At 44.5% G+C, this 19,950-nt stretch overlaps 1 protein-coding gene across 2 annotated transcripts in view; it reads left to right on the top strand.

Annotated features, from left to right (window-relative positions):
- DOCK2 (dedicator of cytokinesis 2) overlaps positions 1-19,950 on the top strand; it is a 457,600-nt gene that overhangs the window by 113,548 nt on the left and 324,102 nt on the right. For both annotated transcript variants that reach the window (XM_024981420.2, XM_024981421.2), the window contains 2 exons: positions 11,576-11,646; positions 13,715-13,821. In XM_024981420.2, the coding sequence (XP_024837188.1) occupies positions 11,576-11,646; positions 13,715-13,821 (178 nt within the window). The remainder of the gene's footprint in view (positions 1-11,575; positions 11,647-13,714; positions 13,822-19,950) is intronic.

Below are 19,950 nucleotides of genomic sequence, written 5' to 3' on the forward strand. Positions count from 1 at the left end.
CTCCCTGGAAGGAAATAGGTCAAACCTGATCCATTTTTAGTGGTGAGAATAGTTAAGGTGTCAGTCTCTGAAACTGTCCACTTTTTAATCTCATCACTGTAAACTCAGATCCCCTTTGGGGTTGAGAGTCTCCTTGATAAACAAGATACTTTGGAGAGAACGGGACCTCTGATTTAGTGGTTCATGATACATATCTACAAGCTCTGTAAATCTTTGAGAAACCTTTGTTTGAGAAAGAGTTTGGCAGCCAAGAGACTGAGTGAAGAGGCTGTTGAGGTTGACCTTCATAACTATCACGGCACTAATTCACAAGTGCCGCATGAGTTGTGAAGAAGAAAACTCGAGCACAATTGATCTAAACCAATGAGTCAATGCACACGACTTCCCCTTCTTTTGATAAGATATCTTTTTACTTGCTAACTTAAATGCGCGCTAGCTAGCTATGCCTGGCGTTGCCCGGCCTCAGGTTAGAATGAATGAGGTACTGGTGTTCAGCTAGAATGCAGGTGAGGATGCAAAAGCATAAGCCTTTCTGGGCGTGTCTGTTGCTAACGTGATGGGTTCCAAACTTTGCAGTGAAATCACATGAGGATCTTGAATTCACTCTGATGACTAATTACCACCAGCATACCTCCTAGTGGAATTGGTATGGAGTGTGACCAGGGAAAAGGGAGTTTGAAAATCTCCCCATTTGATTTTCATATAAAGTGAAGTTTGGGAATCACTCTGCTAATGTGATGGCTTCCTTTGATTTAATGAATGTTGGGAACTTCTGTGTGTGAGTGAGAGAGTGTGTGTGTGTGTGTAGAGAGGAGCTTTGTCTTGTTCATCATTATATCCTTAGCATATAGAAAGTCCTAGTATATAGTTGATACTTGATAAATATCTGTGGAATGAATAATCCTCAGAATAGGTGTTAAGATCTCTGTTTCATAGATATGGAAATTGAAGGGCTCCTATCTGCTAAGGGGTGTAGCTGGGATTCAGATCTCTTCCTGCCTGGCTCTAAGGACCATGTTCTGAACTGCTACATTATATTGTTATTTACACTACACATTTAGTACCTACTGGGGATATGGGGCTTCCCAGGTGGTGGTAACGATAAAGAACCTGTCTGCCAATTCAGGAGACATAAGAGATGCAGGTTCTGTCCCTGGGTTGAGAAGATCCCTTGGAGTAGGAAATGGCAACCCTCTCCAGTATTATTACCTGGGAAATCCCATGGATAGAGGAGCCTGGCAGACTACTGTCCATGGGGTCTGTAGAGGCTATTGCATTGCATCAAGTCTGAAATAGGCTCCAGGGAAGCTGAAATGTGAGGGACAAACAGAGGAACTGGTTGGCGGGGAGGAGAAAGGAGTCCATGCCCCAGAGAGGTAAAGGTGCCCAGAGAGAGACTATGTGACCTTGAGAAAAATGGGAATAAGTCATCCCACAGCCGTCCTTTCCAATTTCAGCACCGATTTCCCTGTGATGAACTACCTACGTTTGGGGGGAAGGAATAAAGGGAATGCAAAGGCAGGGAAAGAAAGGAGAAAAGGGAAGCTAAAAGATGAGCCAGTGAGAATGTCTGATTCTGAGAGGACCTGGGTCAACAAAATGTTTCCTTTTGATCAAGCTGTCTGATTTAATGCTGGATTTAACCTCTCAAGGTCTCTGTTTCCTCATCTATAAAACTTTAGTGTCTGGGTGAAGATCAGATAAACATTGTTTGCAAAAGAGCCAATTATAAAATACTATGCAAATGCAGAGAGCTAATAGGATTATTATGGCTTTGACATGAGTCTTTCTGCCCAGGTTTTGATTGTCTGGGTAGCTGTGTTAGAAAGTGGCCTGTGTCCCCTGGGACCTGGGCCAGGTTATGCTGGTTTCTCCTCATAGACTTCCACCCCAAGAGCCATGAAAAGGGACTTTGCCTTTGTAAAAATTTACTCTAAGGGCCAAAGTTAGCTTCTAGGATGAAATCAATGATGTTTTCTGTCTTTTCCTATGGTTGTTGAAAAGTTGTCAAAGAAGAATATAAAGTCATATTCAAGTATGAAGAGCAATACCATCTGAAAAAACCAAATGCTCTTTTAGGGTATGAGGAGAGAGGGGTCAAGGTCATATGATGTCAGCAAACCTCGCACAAGGGGTCTTCTGCAGACTTTGATGTTCACTACTGGAGAAGGAGCTTTGGATGTCAAGCCAGGGAGATCTGAGTGGGAAATGGGCATCCACACTTGGGCACGTAGCACTGGGCAAGTGATCTCAGTTCCTGGGCTTCAATTACCCTTTTATAAAATGGAAAGCCTGATGTCTGTCTAATTTAGAGGATTATTGAGAGGATTAAAGTAATGCATGTAAAGCATGGTGGGTAAAGCCTGTTGCATAGTTCAATTTAAATAATTTTTAGTCATGTATATCTCTTCCTCCTTTCAGTTCAGTTCAGTCGTCAGTCACGTCCAACTCTCTGCGACCCCATGAATCACAGCGTGCCCTGCCCCGCTGTCCATCACCAACTCCCAGAGTTCACTCAAACTCACGAGGTCATTTTCAACAGAGTGGAATCTGGAAGGGAATATTTGTGTTTCTAACCTTGTCACGTGAAGTCAAGCAGGACTTGACTTCAACTAGGACATCCAGTTATTCTGTTAGATCAAGAAACAGATATAAATTTCAAGGAGGATAAGCTTACAAGAACTGACTCTATAAAAAATAAAAAGAGGAAGGCAAAGTTTTGCCAGTGAAATAGGACAGCATGACTGGAGTCTTGATTCCGAACCTGCATGGGGTAGAGTAGGAAAGAGTGCTGTGATCTATTAGTAATGTCTGCCATAAGTTTTGGGTGAGAGCATGGAGAACACCAATGATTGACACTCCCATTCAAACCTTACACTTCCAGCTGGGTAGTGGCTTAGGTGGAAGCCCTAATTCATGCCTGCCTGAGTTCAGAGTTAAGTCCATCTGGGTTAGTCTCAGCTTTGCCCATGTGAATTCTTGGACCCAAGCTAGTTATTTCTCATGTCTGAGGCTCATCTGGCTTTTGTGAATTGCTTTCTCTGGTTTTCCTTATTGTTCAGAGATGGCATGGCAGTATCTCACATGAAACTATGGAGAATTTAAAGCCAGGCATCCAAAGAGGGTAGAAAGAGCGTTAAAAACATCTGTCACTGATTGAGTATCAGGCATGAACCAAGCTTTCACATGCAGCGTTTTCAGTCCTGCCAGAGGTCTGCAAGGAGTCGCTGTCTTCATTGTCCATGGAGGCTCATAAAGTTAAATAATTCATCCTAAAGTGTACCTATCCATGGTGGTAGAGCTAGGATTTCAACCCACCCAGGTCTTCTAACGCCAAAGTTAATATTCTCTAATCCACAAAGAATGGGTATGGGCAAGCTTCCTGGAATGGGTGGTGTGCTCAGAAGTCGCCGTGTGTGCCAGCCCTGTGAACGCTGCTGATAAAGCTGACGGCGGGGTGAGACGGTCGGCATCTGACACTGGTGAGCAGGATGCAGCCCAAATGTGAGTCACGGCCGTTTGGTGACGTTGTGCAGATCCGTTTGACCCACTGTCCTTTAGATTGTGATTCTTCATCGCTCTCCAATTTGATGGTACGAGTGGAAAGATATAAGCAACCCATAATTACAGAGCCTGCTCCCTTGGCTGCTCTGATTGTCACACATGCTAATATAGCCACTAGAGCATCCAGGAAGCAGAGACCTCTGCCTTTTTTGTCTCCAGAACCTGAAACAGTAACTGTCACTTCAATACCTTTCAGCTGGCACAAGAATGAATACTCGCTTCCAGTATTTTATGTTTTAGCATTTATTATGTGTGACACATTGAGCTAAAAGCTTTACATATACTGTTAGCCCATTTGATTTTTTTTTTTTTAATAACAAACACCTTATTAGGCAACTACTCTTCTTATCTCTACTTTACAGATGAGGAAATGGAGGCTTAGGGAGATTGAGTAACTTAATCACAGTTAAGAAGTAGCAGGTTACTTGAATCTAGGTTGTATAGTCCAGAGCTTGAGTTCCTAATCACTGAGCAAAGTAAGGTTTCATTAAAGAATTGAACCTTTTGGCAAAATGCTAGGTGGTCAAGCAATAAGCTCCATAACCAGCAGTACAGATGGGCAGATGTCTGGTCTGTAGTCACAAATTCGAGCTATTAAGGAGGCCTCTTTCTTTCCTCCCTTTTCATCGTTAACTGTTGTAAAATATCCAAGAGTCTGAAGCAAGGGAAGAATGTGGTTCATTTTTGGGACATGGACTGAAGGCTGCATGCTGAGCCCGTGGTGGGAGGAGAAGTGAGACTCAAGTGTAATAGCAAGAGCTGGAGTTTCCCCTCTGCTTGTTAATGATTGGAATGCTGTCCCTTTCCACTGTCTACTGAATACTTAGAGGTGATGTTTGAGAATGTGGGATGTATGGAGGATAGGTGAAATTTTGTTCCAAAGGGGCTGCTGGAATCATACTGATCGCTCACATTTTTCATTCAGTCATCACATCAACCTTATAAAGTAGGTGACTTTATTCCCTTCAATCTCCTGATGAAACGAGCATAGAGAGTTAATTTCCCCAAGGACAGGCAGATGAAAGAGACCCACTTGGATCTGAACTTGGCCTCTTCCACCAGTCATTTTAAACACTGAGCTCTCTTGCCTCCTGCTAGGCTTCAGGGGCCAGCACAATTCTGGGTTACTGAAAGCATGGAGATGTGTGTCTCCCAGAACCTGTTGGTCCCTCATCCCTTGCCTTGATGATAATTCCCAGGATTACCAGCTCTGGTGAAGTCCATCTGAAAGACAGGGGTGAATGTCTGGGGAGAGTAGATGTATTTTCCTCAGGGACAGCTCAGCATCTCTAGGAAGACTGCTTCTTCTGGTCAGCTATGGTGAATCCCTGTGGCTATGTCTGTCCAGTTTCCAGGGACCTTGACTGTCCATCATTTGACTAAAATAAAAGGATTGTGAATTGATGGGATGGGAATATTGTCAGAGCTCTTGAATGAGGAAGGCGTCTAGTGTTCTAGTATAACTTTGCATCACTGCAAGATACCTTCTTTTGCACTAGAAGTCTGTCTGCTGGCACCGATACTGTGCAGTCTTACTCTGTGAAGGAGAGGGAGACAAAGAGAAACAGACCAAGAGAGTCAGGAAGAGAAAGACAGAGGGGGTGGGCAGGACAGAGAATGATAGATGAGGAGTCTGGAAACAGAAGAGAAAGACAGAGGGGGTGGGCAGGACAGAGAATGATAGATGAGGAGTCTGGAAACAGAAGAGAAATCCGCTTTGAGTTTGAGGGAGTGCAGCCGTGTGGTTCTGATTTTTGCTGTTATTCCTAAACATTTGCTGTGTGCTCACAGCCCAGGATTATCAGCTCTGGTGAAGTCCTTCTGGATAGCAATCATCACAAGTGTTTTCCTACGACTCCTCTTGGGACAGTAAAATCACTACTGCTTGACTGGGGTCTGGCTCTCTTCTTGAGTGCTGTACCTGGCTTCTGGCAGAGGGACTTGGAACTGATGATTCATCTGGGAAATTCACTTGGAGCTGCATTACAAACTAATTACTGATCTGGAAAATGTTTTCCTGGTGGCCTTTCTTGCAACCCTCATGTATGTGGTGAGAAGGACACTTGAGGCTTTTCAGAAAAAATGATATCTTCTTTCAAAAGCCGTCCTCTTAGGGCTTCCCTGATGGCTTGGTGGTAAAGAATCCACCTGCCAATGCAGGAGACACAGGTTTGATCCCTAATCGGAGAAGATCCCCCATGTCTCAGAGCACCTAAGCCCATGTGCCGGAACTATTAAGCCTGTGCTCTAGAGCCTGGGAGCCGCAACTAACGAAGCCCTCACACCCTAGAGCCTGTGCTCTGCTCCCAACAAGAGAAGCCACCGCAAGGAGAAGCCCGAGCAGGGGTGGCCACCTCCGACTTGCTGCAACTAGAGAAAAGCCCTGGCAGCAGTGAAGATGTGGCACAGCCAAAATAAACACATACATTTTTAAAAGTTATCCTCTTAATGGGGAGACTTTTCTTCATCTACTTCCTCCCTGAGTTCGGCTTTGTCTCCTCTGTTAGAACTTCCCCAATTGCCAAGGTGGAAGTTTTCCTAAAGCAGAATAGGCAGTAGCGGAGCATACTGGCTAGAAGCCAGTTGGGAAGAATCAGGTACGTATCTTTGCTGTGTGGCTTATTGAAAGTGCAAGTTGCTCAGTTGTGTCCGACTCTTTGCAACTCCATGGACTATACAGTCCATGGAATTCTCCAGGCCAGAATACTGGAGTGGGTAGCCTTTCTTGCCAACCCAGAGATTGAACCCATGTCTCTCACATTGCAGGCAGATTCTTTACCAGCTGAGCCACCAGGGAAGCCCAAGAATACTGGAGTGGGTAGCTTGTCCCTTCTCCAGTGGATCTTGCTGACCCAGGAATCTAACCGGGATCTCCTGCACTGTGGGCAGATGCTTTACCAGCTGAGCTATCAGGGTGTGGCTTATTAGCTGTATGTATTCTGGCAAGTTATTTTACCTCTCTAGTGGAATGACAGTATCTATTCCTAGAGTAGTTGTAAAAATGAAGTGATATCATGCATGGATAAAGTTTCCACTAATGGCTTGCTACTTTGATTAATATATATTAATCCAAATATATATTCATATACATGTATATATATGCACACATACATGCATAAGAATACCTCTGTTGTGTTTTTCTTAAATATTATATATGATATAAGGATATATACTATGAGATGGGGTTTCCCTGGTGGATCAAACAGCAAAGAATCTGCCGGCAGTGTGGGAGATCTGAGTTCAATCTCTGGGTCGGGAAGATCCCCTGGAGAAGGGAATGGCTACCCACTCTAGTATTCTTGCCTGGAGAATTCCAAGGACAGAGGAGCCCAGTGGGCTACGCTCCATGGGGTTGCAGACACGACTGAGTGACTAATGCTTTCGTGTTTTTCCACCGTGAGATGAAAGTGATAATACAACGGCAGTGGTTTATGTGCGATAGTAGTATTAATGAGGGAAAAATATTAACAACAGTGGAACAGCCTGGTTCCCAGGAGGCCAAAGGGTCTAGAAAGCCGGGCTGTTTCTAGTTCCCAGGCCTTAGAGACGTGCAACCAATCAGATCCCCAGTGGGACTTGTGGCTGAGTTCTGCCTCCTGGGAGTGCTCAGTGGTGGCACCTGCGGAACGCACGTGCTGCCACTGCCCTCAGGCATGTCCGGACTGTGCGAAGGCAGGTCCCCTGAGGACGGTGACAGCAGACTTGGCAAACTTCCCGCCCCTTTGGGAAAGAACACCACAGGCCTGCCGCTTGTCTGTGAGGCCACCTGGGTCAGATGGACGTTTAGTATTCCACAGCTGACTTGATAATACCCTTGGAGTCTCAGGATGGGAACCACTCCGTTTGTTTCACTTTGTCACTAGCCCAGGGCTGGGAGGCTGGGAAGATGGGCTTCTTCTGCAGTAACCCTTGTGCCAGCCTCGTCCAGTTCCTGCTCAGTCACAGCTGAAGCACTGAAGTGTGAGTGTCCACACAGATGCCTGGTGACTGCTGCTCTACAGAATCACTCCAAAGCCCTGGAATGACATGCAGCACTTGAAAGCCAGCAACTTGCTGCAGACACAGAGTCCTGGTTTTCCCTGACTTGCCAAGGATTTCATGTCTGTTTTTGTTCCCTCACTTTGGTCTTAAATATGGCCTTAATCGATGAGCCCACAATATTCTTTGTCCAGGCTCTGGGTAGTGAGGGCTGGCTGATGTCAGAGAATTGAGAAGGGGAAGATACAGCATGCGTACTTTTGGAGGCTGCTGTGTACTGGGCATACAGTAGGTGCAAGGTATGCTTTAGTTGCCGTCACTCCCCTCTATCATTTGCCCCACGTGAAAATGCTGAGGCTTGGGGAGCGAGGAGACGGCCCTCTGCGTTTGCGGGTGTTGGGCGGAACACTGGGGATCCCCCTACCTCAGCTCCCTGCGGGCCTAGAGTAAAGGAAGGAACTCTGTTCTGTGTTCCTCAGCCTAAGAGTAAAGGAATGAACAGTTTGTTTGAATGCTTAGACCGGCCTTTATCAGGGCACGTGCCTCAGCATGTGGCATCTCTTTAAGATGAGGAGATTGTAAGCTGGCAGCCCATGGAGAAGTGCAGCCTGCAGGGGTGTTTGATTTGGCTAGAAGTGGTAAAACAAGTGAGCAAGAATGCCTTATTCTTTAGAGTGTGGGTTCCACACACCTGATCACTTCCCACTGGCCTACGCTCTTCTTATTTCACTTCTGTCTGCTGCTTACCCAGCCCTGCAGGCATCTGCTTTTGCTGTATCTTGATGTTTCCTGATACAGATGGCCTGACCAACTAGGCTGGAAGGCACTGTATGTGATAACTGCCTGGAGGAATGTCATAGTGCAACTTAGCATATTAAAATTCAGAGAAGTTCTGCAAAAAAAAAAAAAAGTATCAGAACTAAAAAACGCACCTTACTGGCTTATCTTTGCTTAAACCAAACTTTCCCCTAACTGATTGCAAATCCTTTCCCTCCCACAGAATACCTAACATCATCCTATATAGTACAAAGGTGTCCCAATAGAGCCTAGTTTTAGAAACATTTGCTCTGGAATCTTTTTATCTCTTGTCATCTTGATTTGAAAGAATAAAGAGTAAATCTTCAGACATAAAATCCAATAACTGTAAAGAAAAGGTCTGACGCATCTGACAACATACAAATTAAAATCCTTCTGTACAATGAAAGATATGATAAACAAAGCTAAAAGAAAGCAACAGTCAACTACAGGGGAAGTAAAAGAAAATTCTTGCAAAATATGTTACTGCAAAGGGGTTAATATTAATGATATATAAAGAATTCCACACCAATAAGAAAAGAAATCACCCAAAAGAAAAAATGGAGAAGGAATACAGGCAAGTAGATAGTAAACATTTGCATATGTGCTCATTCTGTATGTCCAACTCTTTCCAACCCCATGGACTGCAGCCTGCCAGACTCCTCTGTCCATGGAATTTTCCAGGCAATAATACTGGAGGGGGTTGGCATTTCCTTCTCCAGGGAATCTTCCCAGACCAAGGATCAAACATGCATCTCTTGTTTCTCCTCCATTGACAGGTGGCTTCTTTACCACTGTGCTGATAGTAAGTACAGTTCAATAAATATAGAAAGGATGCCACCTGCACTAGAGCCAGAGAGTTGCAGATAACAGCTGCAAATTATATATCAGGCTGACAAAATTAAACAGACTTGCACACTAGTGTTCGCAAGGTTATAAGTTTAAGGAAATTGATTACTGCTTCTTTCTGAGGCAATATGACAGATTCTTCTAAAACATATATGAATATACATTTGTGTGTACATTTGCCTGTGTGTACATACATCTGATGCACTAGCTCCTCTTCAGCAGTGCATCCATCCCATTGGGATTCTCAAAGACACACAAATGCATGTGTTTAATATTTTCTTGCCACTTATTTTAAGATAAAGAGAAACTAAAGATAGCACGGAAAGTGTGACAGTGAAAGTGTTAGTCACTCAGTCGTGTCTGACTTTTTGTGACCCCATGGATTGTAGCCCACCAGGCTCCTCTGTCCGGAGAATTCTCCAGACAAGAATACTGGAGTGGGTTGCCATTTCCTTCTCCAGGGGATCTTCCCTACCCAGGTATTGAATCTGGGTCTCCTGCATTGCAGGCAGATTCTTTACTGTCTGAGCCACCAGGGAATTCCAAGAAAGCATGGAGTCCATTAGTAAGGAGGACTTGGTGTACCCACATGAGTCTTGTTATGCAGTGGTGAGAAATGAAGAGCGCACTCTATGAATTGATGGCAGAAATCCTGGTGGTACATGGTTAGCTGCAAAAAGCAAGTTACAGAACTGTGTAATCACACACATCCGCGTGCACAGGCACATGCATGCAACACACAGAACACACACACGTTCATGCATAGAAAGCAATCAGGACTCATTGCAATGTTGACTGTGACCCCTTCTGAACTGAGCAGTAGGGATTGGGGCGGAGATGGAGATACAGGACTTCAGGGATAATTTTCATCCTAATACTTGTCTGAATTTTTTCAATAAACATAAGTCTGATGTGCAAAATTCATAAATAACAAGGAGAATAAGCATGAAGGCAAGGAGAGAGAGAGTTGCTATTTGAGTGAGGTGGCGTGTAGCTTGAGGGTTACAGGAGTGGCTCTGTGAGCAGCCTGTCTGTGTTTAAAGTCTGACTCTCCCACTTGCTAACTTTGTGACCTAGTTATCAAATCTTGATGCCCTAGAGGTTCCTGATCTATGAAAATAGTGTGTCCCTTGTAGGAGGAAATAAGGTTTAATAAAATTATCTAACAGCATGGTGTCTTCTCTGAGAACTTTCAGTGGAGCACAGTCATAATGGTTATCCACGTTCACTAAGAAACTCAGCTGTATATGGCTAGGAGGAAGAGTTTATTTAAAAAAATAATTTTCACTGTTTTAATTTTGGTTTAATTGTAAAACAGTGATTGTTGTTGTATTAGTTGCTTAGTCCTGTCTGACTCTTTGCGACCACATGGACTGTAGGCCCTCAGGCTCCTCTGTCCATGGGGATTTCCCAGGCAAGAATACTGGAGTGTGTTGCCATTTCCTTCTCCAAGGCATCTTTCTGACCCAGGGATCGAACACGTGTCTCCTACATTGGCAGGCGGATTCTTTACCACTGAGTCACCAGGGAAGCCCTAAAGGATGATACTTATTGACTACAGAACACTTAGAATATGCAGAAAAAAGAAAATAAAGAAAATGTAAAGTGCATACACCTACAAGATTTTTAAACATTATGTTCCAAATAGGTGACTTACAACTCTCTTTGTAGAAATTACAGTCTACTCTGTTATTTAGCAAATGGTGCTGCTTTACGAGGCCCTGGGTGTGTTTCCCACCTCTGGATGCATCAGTTACCTCACACAGAAGGAAAAAGTCCAGCCACCGTAACGCGCAGTTTTCCTAATCCAGCTAGTAGATTCGGAAATGTGCCCACAATTGTTCTCAAATTGGCCAAGGAGAGAAATTAGAAATAGAACTCAGTCCGTACCATCCTTACCACCAACAGTACAACTCAAGCACACTGTCTTCTGATGATGATAGAAGTTACCCTTTACACAGCATCCAAAATATGCCTGGCTCTCTGCTGGATGCCTCATTTATATTTTTAATCTTTGCAATCCTGCAAAATAGGCATTATTTCCTCTAGTTTATAGACAAGGAAAATGAGAAATCGGAGAGGTTAAGTGTTTTGTCCAAAGTCACATGGCTACTAAGGAGTAGAACCAGAATTTGACTATAAGTGTATATAACTTCCAAATCTATGATTGTTCTACTATACATTTCTAGGCCCTTGAAGACAAAAGAAACTCACATATCTAAGGTTTCAATCTACATATAGAGTTTAAGTCACTGTAGCAGTACCCAGGACGTAGGCTCCTTCTTCCTTGATCTGTGTCCTGTTGCAAAGCATCCTCGCCACCAGGCAGAATTGTTGGCAGAGTCATTGGCCGTGGGCATAACTCATGTTTATTTTATTTTCTACCTAGGTGGCAGCTTTGAAATATATCCCATCTGTCCTCCATGATGTGGAAACCGTCTTTGATGCAAAGTTACTCAGGTGAGAGCTGATGCTGTACTTTCCTGGGCTCTGTGGCCAAGCCAGGGATGCAGAGAGAGGAGGGTTCTTGTGGGGAATTCCAAATGGGCACTCAGCATGGGGAAAGAGGGACCAGGCGGGCGGAACTTCCTCCGGGGACTTCAGTGTGGGATTGTTACATTTTTGTTTGTGTCAGATTTGGGGAAAACTAGCTATAAAATAAGCATATTTTTTGATTGATACCAATGATAAAGAATTGTATCATTGATATCAATCCTTGGTGGCTTAAAGAATCCGCCTGCAATGAAGGAGACATAGGAGACGTGGATTTGATACCTGGGTCAGGAAGCTCTCCTGGAGGAGGAAATGGCAACCTACTCCAGTATTCTTGCCTGAGAAATCTCATGGATAGGGGAGCCTGGTGGGCTCCAGTCCAGGGGTCAGAGAGGACTGAGCACACATGCATGCACAATGATATAGAATATGAAACATGTAGGTTAAAAACTTATGTTTAGTGGAAATGTCTCCATTTCACCTGGGCTTGAAGGTTTTAGGGGTTCCAGTCTTTGCCCTGTAAGCCCTGTGATTACAAATAGAGAACCACTGATACATACTTAATGGCATAATGAGATGGGCTCCCCTTCACTTTTTCCTCCTTCACCCCATTCCTTTCATGAGAGGAGCACATTATCTCAATATGCTTATGCCTTTTAGGGGCATCTGAGCCAGATATACCCTATTCTTCCTTTTCCCAAATTCGCTTAAGTTGCAAGATAGCATATAGACCATTTAAATTTTTTTTTGGCCATGCTGTGTGGCATGTGGGATCTTATCTCCCTAACCAGGGGTCGAACTCACACTCCCTGCCATGGAAGGCAGAGTCTTAACCCCTGGACTGCCAGGGAAGTCCCTAAAAACCTTTTATATTAGAATACTTTTAGATTTAGAAAAGAGCTGCAGAGATAGTATATGGAGAATCCCTACATGCTTCTCACTGAGCTCCCCTTGTTGTTCACGTTTAGACAGTGACCGTACAGTCACTGAAGCTAAGACAGTAACATTGGCGTGACTCTACTCAATGCTCTCCAGACTTTATGCAGCTCTCATCAGCTTTTCCACTGTTCACATGAAGATGTCTGCTGGCTTCTCACTCTTCTGCTTTCAAGCTGAATGTTGTCCTCTTGGGGAAGCTACCTCTGAATATTGTAAATAAATTCCTCCCTTAACCCCTGTACCGTTACAGCTCCCTATCCATTTCATTGCATATCTGGCCCTGTATTGATTCGCTGGCTTTTGTGTTGTACATTGACCTTCATTAGAATGTAAGTTCCATGCCAACTGGGACCAAATCTGTTTCTGTTCTATCCCCTCTGCCCTGCACATTGCCTGTCACATATTAAATAGATGCTTAATGAGGATTTGAAAGAAATGAACACAATGAGCTTATTTTGGAAAGCTGACAGGGGTTATAATTTTGTTTCAGTGGCATTTTTATTTTCACTCTCTTTGGAAAAAGCTGTCTTCTTTTTCATATCCCAAACTTGTTCTAATCTACAACTTCTCACAGTTTTTGGTTTTTTTTTTAATTAGGACCTTTTTAAGATATCTAAAGCATTACCAAGTATAAAACATTAGAGAAATAAAATGGTATGGAAATGAAATTAGAACCTGATTTTAAACCCTTGTTTCTTGATCCCTTAACTGTGTAGCATTGGAAAAGTTAATCTTTTTAAACCTTACTTTTCCCACTTGTAAAATTGAGATAAGCACTGGATCTGCCTTATAAACGTGTGATGTTTCCATGGCACAGTGGATGTCAAGTGCAGAACATGTGCCTGAGGTTGAGGTTCTTGATGTTATTTTCCGATTTTCACATCCTTTTGAGTGTTGTTGGTATTAGTATTCAACATCGAGACCAACTATGCATGTTTACTGAAGGCTTATCATGCACGGGGCAGGGGGAGGGGTGGCAAAGGGAGCAAGATGTTGTTTCTGCTTCCACAGCCGACAGACTGGGGAAGGACTGTGTCAGGAGGTGGCAGGCATTGGTTTAATGACTTCTCCGTGCTCCTGTTTTTCCTGCCCTCAGCCAACTCCTCTATGAATTCTACACGTGCATCCCTCCAGTGAAACTCCAAAAGCAGAAAGTCCAGTCCATGAATGAGATAGTCCAGAGCAATCTCTTTAAAAAGCAAGGTGAGTGTGAAGCATCTTGGCTGGTGGGGCTGCCTGAAACCCCACCTGCCCATCACATGCTACCCAGTTACCAAATGTTTCTTCTCTAAGAACTCCCTTAGTCTGAATGAAGGGGGGGTGTAGAACATAGCTGACAACTTAAATATCAGAATCAAAACTAATTTAAAGAAAACATAGGCTGTACTATTTGTTTTTCCTGAGAAGGTTTAATAAGAGGCTAGATTTGGAGTCGTTTTCATATAATTTTTGTTTTCAATTTGGCTGTGCCATGTGGCATGTGGGATCTTAGTTCCCCATCCAGGGATTAAACCTCTGGCCCCTGCATTGGAAGCACGGAGTCTAAACCTCTGAAACACTAGGAAGTCCAATCTGGAGCTATTTTGCTGTGAGGTTTTTGCTCTATATGAGAGGAAATAGGTAAATTTTGAGTTCCTTTGCAGAGGCATCAGTGGCTCTGGGCTGCTGTTGCGTTTGCTTCCTGGGGCACTCTCTGTATGAGCAAGCAAACACGTATATACTGCAGAGTCTCCCTGGTCTCATGTTATTACTTTTGTAGTAGTGCGTTACACAGCTACTCTGGACGTTGCCTTTCTTCAGGTAACGGTATTTCCTGGAGAGCAGGGAAAGACAGTGGACTTGTGCAGCAGTCGTAGTCGGAACTCACCCAAACTGATCTCTTGTAACCATCAGTCCCCAGCCAGCACCCCTGGCCTTGGGGCTCCCTGTTTTTGAGGCTGATGAGCTGGATGGCCCCACATCCTCCAGCTATGAGTACACAGGGCTTATATGTCAATATTCATGATTTCCTGACACCACTCCTTTTTGTTGGATTGAAAAAGATGACTTTTGAGGGTCAGTTCTGTTTTCTGTACCCTCAGCTCAAGGCTTTCCAATTTCAAGTTCCTTTCTGTTATGCTGGTGTCAGTGATACAACGAGAAGCAAACTGCAAGGAACAAGGAGTCCTAGAAAGCAGAGGACCACTCATCACCTGTCTGGGATTTATTCAGAGTGAGGCGTGAAGATTTATGTAAATTGCTGGGGAATCACAGAAACATTCAGGAACCACTTCATTGTAAACATTTTTCCCCCTAATGCCTGGTTAACATGGTGCAGCCAAAATTGCTGTCTGAATCCCATCCCATTAAGAGTAGGAGAAAGGCATGGGAAGAAAGATGATCTTGTGATGTTTATTCATGCCTGGAGTTGGCTGACCATTTAGACGATGTGTGACATGGTTTGTTTGTGCAAAGTGGTTTGTGTAGGTGATTGGAAACTAATCTTGCTAAGACTTGTTATATGTCTTGTATTACTGTTTAGTTTTGTTTTTTTTCAAGTGAGCCTTTCTCAGGTTTCACCTTCTGATTTCCATGTCAGAAGGAATCGCCCTCATGCTGAAAGCATTGAAATAAGCCTGCCCCTTCCTGCCCTGGCAGTCCCTTCCTGGATTTCAGGTGGTGTCACTGCGGAGGTGAATCGAGTCCCGTCTGAGGGGCGTGACGAGGGTGACTCTTGCTGCATATGATGCTGCACAGGCAGCAGGGAGCAGAGCCGATTGGCTCCTTTTCATTGTTCGGAGCTGCTGTCGTCAGGACCCCGCTCAGCGTCCAGGCCAGATGGAATGTTAGCGTGGTCCTGGTTTGGGCATGTGGTGTCAGTTCCAGCCTGCCGGGAGTCAGAGTAATTCCTTTACTGGAGCTGCATCTCCTGGGCTGACGGTGGCCCCTGGGGTCAGCATAATCACAGGATGAGTCAGACAGTTGCCGCCCACCAGTCCTGCTGCTCCTCTGAGTTTGAGTCAGTAAAAACCCTCTGATTAATACTAGGTGACAGAAGGCCAGCCCCAGGGTACACAGTTACAAAAGAAATGCAAAATTCTCACCTTTACATACATACAGCGACTGGAAGTAGGTGAACGGAGAGCCCGTTAGGGAGCCATTTTAAAGAGGCTGCTGTGTATAATTCATCAATCCATCCTTAGCTTAGGTGCGGAAGCAGTGTGGTCCTATGCACAGCTTAAGGGTAGCTCCTCTTCCACTGTTTATTTGCTAAGTGAACCCTCTTACAAAGGGATTTCCCTGGTCGTCCAGTGGCTAATACTCCGCACTCCCAGTGCAGGGCCTGGTTCAGCCCCTGCTCAGGGAACTAGATCCCATGTGCCACTGCTAAGAGATGCGTGCCGCGGCTAAAGACTCTGTGTGCCTCAACTAAGACCCTGTGCAGCCAGACAAATAAACACATGAATAAATGAATATTGTAAAAGTAATCTGAAAAAGAATAGATATATGTATAATATAGAACTGAGTGACTTTATGTATACCTGAAACTAATACAGGTATAATACAACTAAGCATAGTTGATGGTAAATCAACTGTCCTTCAGTTTAAAAAAATAAGCATAAATTAAAACAATAACCCCAAGGGAAACTTCAGCTCAGGCTCGTCTTTAAGTCCTCAAGTTCCAAATGAAAACACTCCGATTGCATATGCACGCACTCACTGGGTGTCTGTGGCTCTTGGGTGAAAGTCTCCTTTATGCCCTGAAATAAGGTGAGTGTGATTCCTTGGCCAGGTCTGAACTAGAGAGAAATCCCTCCTGTTGTCCCCCTGGGAGGCGTCCTGTGCCTCAGAGAAACCGTTTACTTTGAGCCCGCACTTACTTAACTGCCAGATGTGCAGACTGCCTGGAGTGTTGTCGGTGACATTAGCTTGTACTCACAGCCTTGAACGCTTGTATTGACATCAGGACAAGGAGCCAGGAGGCTGTTAAGCACTTTCCAAACTGTTGGCAGACTATCCTATTGGCTTCTCTTCAGGAGGATCCTATGGAAAAGAAGGAGAAGGTTTACTGGTTAAGGGCTCTGGTTCTTGGGTTGGATTCCTGGGTTCAGCCCCTCATCAGCTGGGTGACCGTGGGCAATTTGCTTAACCTCTCTGCTCCTCAGCAAACTCATCTGCAAAATGGGAAAAATGATAGCAATATCTTAGAAGATTGTTATGTGGGCTGACGAGACCAACAGTGCATCTAACATGCTTATCAGTGTAACATCTCATACTAAGTGAGCACGGTTATTACTGGTGTTGAGGTTATTATTTCTGCCTCTCCGTTCATTTTTCCAACTTCTCACCTTCAGATTCTTGGCAATAAGGGCATCCCTTCGTAGTTGGTAGTCACATGAAACCCTAAGTTACGTTTCCCTGTTTCGCTGAAAGCTGTATGTTTTTCTGTAGGGTCTGATAAGCATAGGACTTAATGAATAAAAAGGCCTTGGTGTGTATGCACTTCCTATCCTGGCCTTGAAAGGTTTTCTCAGGTTTTGTCTCATCTCCCTCGAGTGTTTCTGTGCAGGGCCCAGGTGACATGAGCCCAGCGTCACAGGTCCACGTGAGACGTTTGTGGTTTCTCGCCTCGTTGTTTACCTTGCCGCGGGCCTCAGTGTGGCTACACGGTCTGGGACGCCTGACAGTCATCCTCTGTGATGGTTGCTCCTGTGTGCTCAGTCGCTTAGTCGTGTCTGACTCTTTAGGACCCCACGAACTGTAACCTGCCAGGGCCACTGTCCATGGGATTTCCCAGGCAAGAATACTGGAGTGGGTTGCCATGCCCTTCTCCAGGGGATTTTCCCCACCCAGGGATTAAATCCGAGTCTTCTGCCACCTGAGACGCTCCTTGGGGCTATATTAAAATGTGCACGGGCAAATGTGCACACACACCCACACTTTTTAAATCTTCCTTCTTTCATGGAGGCAATTAGCCTCCACTTGTCTCAGCATTTACTTGACCTGTGACCCTGAGTAAATTTCTTACTCCTTTCAAGCCTCAGTTGCCTCATCTGTAAAGTGGGAATAACCAGAGAGTGAGCCTCACTGGGTTGTTGTGCAGCTCAGTGGCATAATGTGACCTGTTATCCTGGGGTGTGAGGGTGTCAGGGGTCACCAGCAGCCAAGGTCTTTCAGGGAGGGGCTCGCCCTGTGCGAATGACTTCAGAATTCAATGGGAGGAAAACTGGGAAACTGATGGAGAAGGATTTCCTGTTGTCTCCAGACTGGCCTGGTGGTGATGAAGGGAGAAAGGATGAATAGGTATGCCCCAAGAAAACTCTGTGGGGAGTCTGCGAGAAAACCAAACCTTCTGTGCCTTTGCAACAGATTTGTCCCTGTGAGAACCTAATCTCTAAGTAATGTGTCTTTTCAGTCTGATGCTAATCAGATGTGCCATCTGCTTCAGTGTAAACTGCTTTGGGATCCACATGGCTGGCTTTCCTCTACTTCCAAAACAAACAGGGACAGGGCGGGGCCAGGAAGATGGAGAGACAGGGAGTGAGACCAGCAGGGAGACAGAGAAAGAGACAGAGATCTCACAGAGACTTGGAAACTTCAAGTGTTTATTTTCAGCGAGTGGGATTTTCTTTGGAAACTTTATTGAGAAGTTGTTCTCTGAACTCAAGCATCCCATTTTTCTTTTATGAAGATGTGGTTTCCTTCTTCCCTCTCTTTATATCTGCGGCCCACAGTACCTGGAGCTGCTTGGACCCCCGTTCACAGTGGGTCTCTTTGTCATGGGATGGGTGGACACCCCCGTCCAGCACCCTGAGAGGGCGGCTGTTTTTTCTAATTACCACATCACTGCAGCACTGGCTGGAGTGGAGAAAAGTCCTCTCGCTCTAACAGTTATTACTTTGCTTGGTGAACTTATGTAACATCTCTGAGCCTCCGGGTTCCGCATCTGAAAAATGTGAGTAGGAATGTGGACGTTAGAATATGAACTTTTGATTTAGGAAATCCTTGTTTGTGATCCTGGCTTGATGACATACTAGCTGTGTTCCTTGAACAAGTAACTTCTTTGAGCTTTCATTTCTTTAGCTATGAATTAGGATTATGCATGTTAAACAGCTAGCAGAGTGCCTGACACAGTTGCTGCTTATTTAATAAAGACATCTATTGCATCCACTGTGTGACCGAAATAACCACAAGAATAACAATGACATCAGCAGCATCATAAAGGGAGAGACATATGATCATTCTAGAGCCAGACATCCTGGAATGTGAAGTCAAGTGGGCCTTAGAAAGCATCACTACGATCAAAGCTAGTGGAGGTGATGGAATTCCAGTTGAGCCATTTCAGATCCTAAAAGATGATGCTGTGAAAGTGCTGCACTTGATATGTCAGCAAATTTGGAAAACTCAGCAGTGGCCACAGGACTGGAAAAGATCAGTTTTCATTCCAATCCCAAAGAAAGGCAATGCCAAAGAATGCTCAAACTACTGCACAATTGCACTCATCTCACGCACTAGCAAAGTAATGCTCAAAATTCTCCAAGCCAGGCTTCAGCAATATGTGAACCATGAACTTTCAGATGTTCAAACTGGATTTGGAAAAGGCAGAGGTACCAGATATCAAATTGTTAATATCCATTGGATAATAGAAAAAGCAAGAGAGTTTCAGAAAAACATCTACTTCTGCTTTATTGTCTACGCCAAAGCCTTTGACTGTGTGGATCACAGCAAACTGTGGAAAATTCTTCAAGAAATGACCTTCAAGCCCGCCTGAACTGCCCCCTGAGAAATCTGTATGCAGGTCAAGAAGCAACAGTTGAATGGGACATGGAACAACAGACTGGTTCCAAAGAGGGAAAGGAGTATGTCAAGGCTGTATATTGTCACCCTGCTTATTTAATTTATATGCCGAGTGCAACATGTGAAGTGCCAGGCTGGATCTTCATCAAGCTGGAATCAAGATTGCCGGGAGGAATATCAGTAACCTCAGATATGCAGATGACACCACCCTTACAGCAGAAAGTGAAGAAGAACTAAAGAGCCTCTTGATGAAAGTGAAAGCTCAACATTCAGAAAACTAAGATCATGGCATCTGGTCCCATCACTTCATGGCAAATAGATGGGAAAACAATGGAAACAGTAGAGACTTTATTTTGGGGGCTCCAGAATCACTGCAGGTGGTGACCAGTCAGTCCTAAAGGAAATCAGTCCTTATATTCAGTGGAAGGAGTGATGCTGAAGCTGAAGCACCAATACTTTGACCACCTGATGCAAAGAACTGACTCCTTGGAAAAGACCCTGATGCTGGGAAAGATTGAAGGCAGAAGGAGAGGGGGACAACAGAGGATGAGATGG

The sequence above is a fragment of the Bos taurus genome, chromosome 20 (genome assembly GCF_002263795.3).
Source record: "Bos taurus isolate L1 Dominette 01449 registration number 42190680 breed Hereford chromosome 20, ARS-UCD2.0, whole genome shotgun sequence".
Lineage (NCBI taxonomy): Eukaryota > Metazoa > Chordata > Mammalia > Artiodactyla > Bovidae > Bos > Bos taurus.